This window comes from Pteropus alecto, unplaced genomic scaffold (genome assembly GCF_000325575.1).
Source record: "Pteropus alecto unplaced genomic scaffold, ASM32557v1 scaffold152, whole genome shotgun sequence".
In the NCBI taxonomy this organism is placed as follows: Eukaryota; Metazoa; Chordata; class Mammalia; order Chiroptera; family Pteropodidae; genus Pteropus; species Pteropus alecto.
The window spans coordinates 7,557,640-7,563,968 of NW_006432227.1; the positions used below are offsets into that span (position 1 = coordinate 7,557,640).

At 33.4% G+C, this 6,329-nt stretch overlaps 1 protein-coding gene across 2 annotated transcripts in view; it reads left to right on the forward strand.

Moving 5' to 3' along the window:
• Positions 1 to 4,986, forward strand: part of CDH12 (cadherin 12) — a 332,500-nt gene extending 327,514 nt beyond the window's left edge. For both annotated transcript variants that reach the window (XM_025043537.1, XM_025043538.1), the window contains 2 exons: positions 456 to 707; positions 3,613 to 4,986. In XM_025043537.1, the coding sequence (XP_024899305.1) occupies positions 456 to 707; positions 3,613 to 4,112 (752 nt within the window). In that variant the 3' untranslated portion in view covers positions 4,113 to 4,986. The remainder of the gene's footprint in view (positions 1 to 455; positions 708 to 3,612) is intronic.
• The last annotated feature ends 1,343 nt before the right edge of the window (positions 4,987 to 6,329 follow it).

Sequence of the window (6,329 nt, forward strand, 5' to 3'; positions counted from 1 at the left end):
GAGGAAAAATTAAGTTTTAATCTGAAATAGTAAATTCATATTTGTTGTATTTTAAAATATAGATTCTTAAGTAAGATTCTTTGCAGATTCATACTTTGTAATAATTTGTTCTAGCACGTAAAAAAATACTCAGAGGTATTTTTTCTCAATGAGATTTTGATGTCAGAAAAAATGAGTAAACACACATATCTTTTGTTGTGTAAGCCATTCTACATTCTTTCTAAATGACATATTTAAGTCTTACACCAGAGAAGATTACGTTTCTAAAAAATGAATTATTTGACTACATTTGATTACATTTGGACAGCCTTCATAATGATAAAAAACAAAGAATTAAAATATGGATGTATTTTACTGATTCAAGAAGAGCTTCCTACTGTTTAATCGATACCAAACTTTCTTATTTGAAGTGAAGCTTATAGTAACCATTTTAAAATAAATGTCATGTTTCGTAGACAACACAGCTGGAATTGAAACCAGAAGAAATGGATACAGCCGCAGACAGCAAGAATTGTATTTTCTTCCTGTTGTAATAGAAGATAGCAGCTATCCTGTCCAGAGTAGCACAAACACAATGACTATTCGAGTTTGTAGATGTGACTCTGATGGTACCATCCTGTCTTGTAATGTGGAAGCAATTTTTCTACCTGTAGGACTCAGCACTGGAGCTTTGATTGCAATCTTACTGTGCATTGTTATACTCTTAGGTTGGTTTCAATATTAATCATTTCCCGGGCTGTCTATCATCTATCACCTATCTATCTATCTACCTATCTATCTATCTATCTATCTATCTATCTATCTATCATCATTGTCTCTATGCCTATCCCTCTCCTCAATTAACTGTGTAAATCAATATTTCTTCACTGAGCTGCCATATTTGGATAGAAGAAAGATTGTCTATCTATATTAAATTATATTTTTACTAAAGTTAATTTTCTGTTTCATACCTTATGGATATTACCATTAGGCATAAAAAATAACATCAAAAATATGAAAGTTTCTTTAAGCCTAAGGGGATTTTCAAGTAATAATTTGTGGAACTTTCTGCAATGAGATTTTCTATAATAAATATCTTACAGCAATGGCTTCTCAATTCATTTTGCATCCTAGTAATTATTGCTGCCTAAGATATTCTATAACATTTTTAAATATACTATATGAACAGCATTTCTCAAATTCCAGTTTAATAAATAAAGTAAGAAAAGAGAAAGGACTGAGAAGAAATGGAAAATAAAGGGAAGAAATAGACAATAAAGGGATCTCTAATTTTTTTTCTGTTTAAACTGGTAGCCAGAAGCAATTTTTATTTCCCTTTTTCCACATCTCCTTACATCAAAATCTTAACCACTTCTACTAGAACAGAACAGACCACACTTAAATAGCTACAAGCACCACAAATGAAAAGGATTGAAGAAATATATTCTGTAGTATCTCTGTGTGAATAAATATAAACCTACTTTATATAGGTTTCCCTCTTTTATCAACTCTGTTCAGCTGACTCCCTTTCACTTATTAATTCACTGCCAGAATCACAAAAGTAAAGAGAGATTTTTTTTTTTTTTAAATTTCTGGTCATTTTGTAAAAATTCAAATGGCAACAGATGCACACTGGGACACTATGGAATAAGTTTATATATGCATGTTTATTATTTAAGCAAAAAATTCTGACAAATGTAGATATTTTCCTTTATTTCTAAGATAGAAAATAAAAATTTAAAAAACTTACTAGGTTGTAAGGCAGGTAGTAAAGTTTTATACAATAGCTTGTGAAGAACATTTTCTGAGTCATAAACTCGTGTTGGCTTGGAGGGTAAAATTCTTGTCCATTTGCATGATGTAGATATTAATTCCACACAAGTGGCCTTGGTGTGTAGAAGAACGTATTTTTTTATATAACTATAAATTATAGTAAATTATATCTGGCACCTGTTTGTGCTGGTGATATAAACCTTCAAAGGGCAGATTCGAAATAACATTCTCGAATCTGAAATTGAACATGATCAGTTAGGCGTTTGACTTCAAGCCAACCATTCCTCTCATAGACTCCTCTTTTCTCTCTAAGCTATCTGAGTCCCAGAATATTTGCATATCAACGTAGCATGACTTGGCATATTCTGGATATTTGCCTTTAGACTGTAACAATTAATCTTGCTCAGGTCAACCTCATCATGCACTGACATCTGCCAATTATTCATCCAAATAAATATTTATTGAGTCTCCACGGTGCATCTGCACTGTTCCAGTATTACAAATTTGCTGGTATGTAGCTCTTTGTCTTGCCATGGTGTCTGCTTAAAAGTTCATCTATTTTTTGACCTCTTTAACCAATCTCAGACTCCTTTTTTAAGCATTTTTATATCCTTCCTGGAGTAAGGGAAAATACGAGAAATTTGTGGTGTTTGGATAACTTAGGTGGCCTTCAAGCACATCTAAAGAATCCCTTTCTCAGTCATGACAACTCTACTGCCATTTTATATGCAAGGCTTCTCTGTGACATTTGCAGTGTCTCATGTACTCCCAGAATAAATAAGCAATAGTCTCTTTAGTTCTGAAATTTAGTTCTAAACCTTGGGAGGATTTTAGTTCTGAAATTCGCCTAAACCCAAGGCCCACCGTATAGAGCTCTACCTATATCTCCCCCCTGTTTTCAACTTGCCAACTCTATTTTGAAAGAAGAGGGAATAAATAGGCTTTCATCATCTTGCGGTGTCCTCTAACTTTCTAATTCTATGGCAGCAGTCTTCCAGACTCTGCTGTGGTAAATCAAACACATTTTGTCTTTAAACCTATTGCCATTGCTATGGGGGTATTATGACAAGCAAAATTGAGCACCGACTTCATGATTTAAATCTGTGCCTGTTCATTTGACAAGAAATAGACACTATCAATTTAGTGACAGCCATGAGTCAACTAGAAACAAAGATATTCAATAATAAGAGTATATAAATTAACTATTTCAAAATATTAACATACTTCATGAATGTAATCTAAATGCTTGGCATTTGTTTCAGAAATGTCTCAATATGGCAGGACAGAATATAAATGATATGATTAGTAAAACTAAGGCCCTTATATGCTATATTCTTTCTTTTCTTTTTTCTTATATTGCTTTTAAAAGTGACTGTCACGTGAAGATTTGTGTTTATTTTATTAGAAACATGATAACATTACAATTGAGAAATCTTGGTATGAATAATATCTAAGTGTTACTTATGGGCTATAATATTTGAATGACATATTGATATAATATATCAATGCTATACAGCTCTCTGTATGCTTAGAAAACCATTATTATTTCTTTAAGCTATATAACACACTTTCTACCAGAACCAAAATATTTAAATATAATTCATGTTAAACATAAGGCTCCAACTGTTTAATTTTGTGGATAATTTAGCTATGATTTCTTCTTAGTTAAAATTTTAAAATGATCTTAAATGTAGACAATTAAAAATATAAACATAGATATGATCCTTATTGATTACAGTATGTTTACTTTGAAAATAATAGGATGGCATTAAAGAAACTCAGCCAGCCCTGATCAATTTTATTTTTTTGCAAAGAGATGAACTGACATATTCTTAAATTGCAATTTTTGTCTCGTTCTAGCCATAGTCGTGCTGTATGTAGCTCTGCGAAGGCAGAAGAAGAAAGACACCCTGATGACCTCTAAAGAGGACGTCAGAGACAACGTTATCCACTACGACGATGAAGGAGGCGGGGAGGAAGACACCCAGGCTTTCGACATTGGTGCTCTGAGAAATCCAAAAGTGATTGAAGATAACAAAATTCGCAGGGATATAAAACCAGACTCTCTCTGTTTACCTCGTCAGAGACCACCGGTGGAAGATAACACAGACATAAGGGATTTTATTAACCAAAGGCTGCAGGAAAATGATGTGGACCCAGCCGCCCCGCCGTACGACTCATTGGCCACATATGCCTATGAAGGGAACGGGTCAGTAGCAGACTCCCTTAGCTCCATAGACTCTCTCGCCACAGAAGCGGACCAGGATTACGACTATCTGACAGACTGGGGACCCCGCTTCAAAGTCTTGGCAGACATGTTTGGCGAAGAGGAGAGTTACAACCCTGATAAAGTCACTTAGGGGAGAAGCAAAGACTACAACACAATGAACAGGAGAAACTGAAGACAAAGAAACACAAGTAGAAATCACACACACACACGCACGCACACGCACACGCACACACACACACACACACACTCCCTCCCACAGACTTTATAGGACAAGGTTTCTTTGATTATCTGGTTTCTAGCAAGTCGCTATATTTATCATATTGTCAGTTTTGGTTTATTCTGCCAACACAAGATAAATCCTAATATATGTACTTGCTTGGTTTTGTTTTGTTATTTTGGAAATATACTGAGACAAGCTCAGGCCTATTAAATACAATTTACTGACATGACAACCTAGAACGAAGATAGCTATGTGGCATCACGGTGGAAGAGTGTTAGATTTTTCTTAATTCCACTAAAGTGCCTATAGAAACTCTTATCATTTAAAGTGGTGTACAGTACACTCTGCTGTGATGGCACTAAAGGATTCGGAGACACAGAGGACATAAAACAAAGACGCTGTCTTTATGTCCAGGAGCAATAGCAACGTGCTGACTTCTAATTCTCTTTGAGGAAAAAAGAAGAATACTTTCTGAACTCCATCTTCTTATAACTCATTTTTTTTTCTTTTTTAAACTGTATGCCAAAACACTTTTGTTTTTCCTACCCTTTCAGAAAACTGAAATAAATGCGATAATAACAAATTCAGTATGTAAGTCTTGAATTTTAAAAGCAATGTTTGATCTTATCTTTGGTTCATATGAAAGGTATTCATTAACATGTTACTTTTTTCCAAAAAAATAAAATTTTAAAAAAAGGAAAAAATTTTAAATCCCTCTTTATAAAGAGAGGCCTCAGGGCTGAAATTCCACGTTAAAATAAATATTGGTTTTGTTTTAATACTGTGCTGGTGTGTGGAAGGTTGGTTTTAACAAGTGACCAGATCATTGAAGTCTTCATTCATAAATAAAATTTTAAGTTGTATATTATTATGAAACTTTTTTGGGGGGGGCGGGGGGGAAGGTCATTAATTTAAATGTGGTAAAAGAAATTCATTATCCAGCTTCTCAGAGTTTCTTAAAATCTGATGATTGTTTGGTGACCAAAGAAAATAAAGTACATATCCAATAATACAGGATGGGTTTATAGCATGTGTAAAAATTAGTCGTTATACATTACTGAACAAATAAAAAATCAGGGAGTTCAAAAAATTGAAACCAATGAATAACTCCTAAAACGAACACAAATGCAAAGTCAGGCAGTTGATTTAGTTATTTTGTTAATATGATTTCAACAGTGTCATCATATTAGAGTTCAGAGTTGCTTCATTACACTGTCATCTACAATAATTCCAATATAAATGATTCCTACACATCCTCTGCAAAGAACTTTTACTTTTTAATTTGATGCAGATTTCTAAGTAATATTAGATTTTAAAGCATACAGGTAAACTACACTCGAGTACATTACTTTCAAGTATATGCTGTATAGAAATATACTTAATGACAGATAACTATAAAGTAATAGTGTATTGTCTTAATATTATAAGTTAAATTTAGATGTAGGAAAAAAGTTGCTTATAGATCCATCCATAACAGCTGAGTATATTTATGAAATATTTATTAGTGTATTTGCAAGGCTGTGAAAATAAATATTTGCACCTAGAAGAAACGAGTAGAAATATGGATAATATAGACAACTTATGTTCAGTCCCATTCTTTATTAAATACTTTAAAAATATATAACTAATAATTATGATGTGGCAATTTGGCCATTTATATCTGCATTTCCCACTCCTTTCTTGGTGTCTAAACCTCTCCTTGCTGTCTCTGTCAGGGACAATTGTTAAATTTGTATTTTTTCTCCCACCACTTCAGTGTTACCTTTGTGTCACCCCATAATATACTTTAGGAAATATTTATACAATTTTTTTGAAATGCTGGTGATGTCGCCACACTGGAGAAAAGGCAACTCTTGGGTTTTCTCTAGCAATGTGATTTGCTCTACAATGATGCATGACCCTTTCCAGAAGATTAATAGGCAAGACCATTCTGGGCTGACTAATTCTTTTCAAGAATCACCACATTTGGCATCTTGCTAGAGAATTTAACGACTGCTGCATACAGTCATATTGCCAAAAAAAAAAAAAAAAAAAATGCTGGCATGAGGAAAACCTGGAAGGGGCGGTCATTTTAAACCACAAAACTGAGATACTAAGCAAAAATATAAAATTGATAAGTCTTATTTT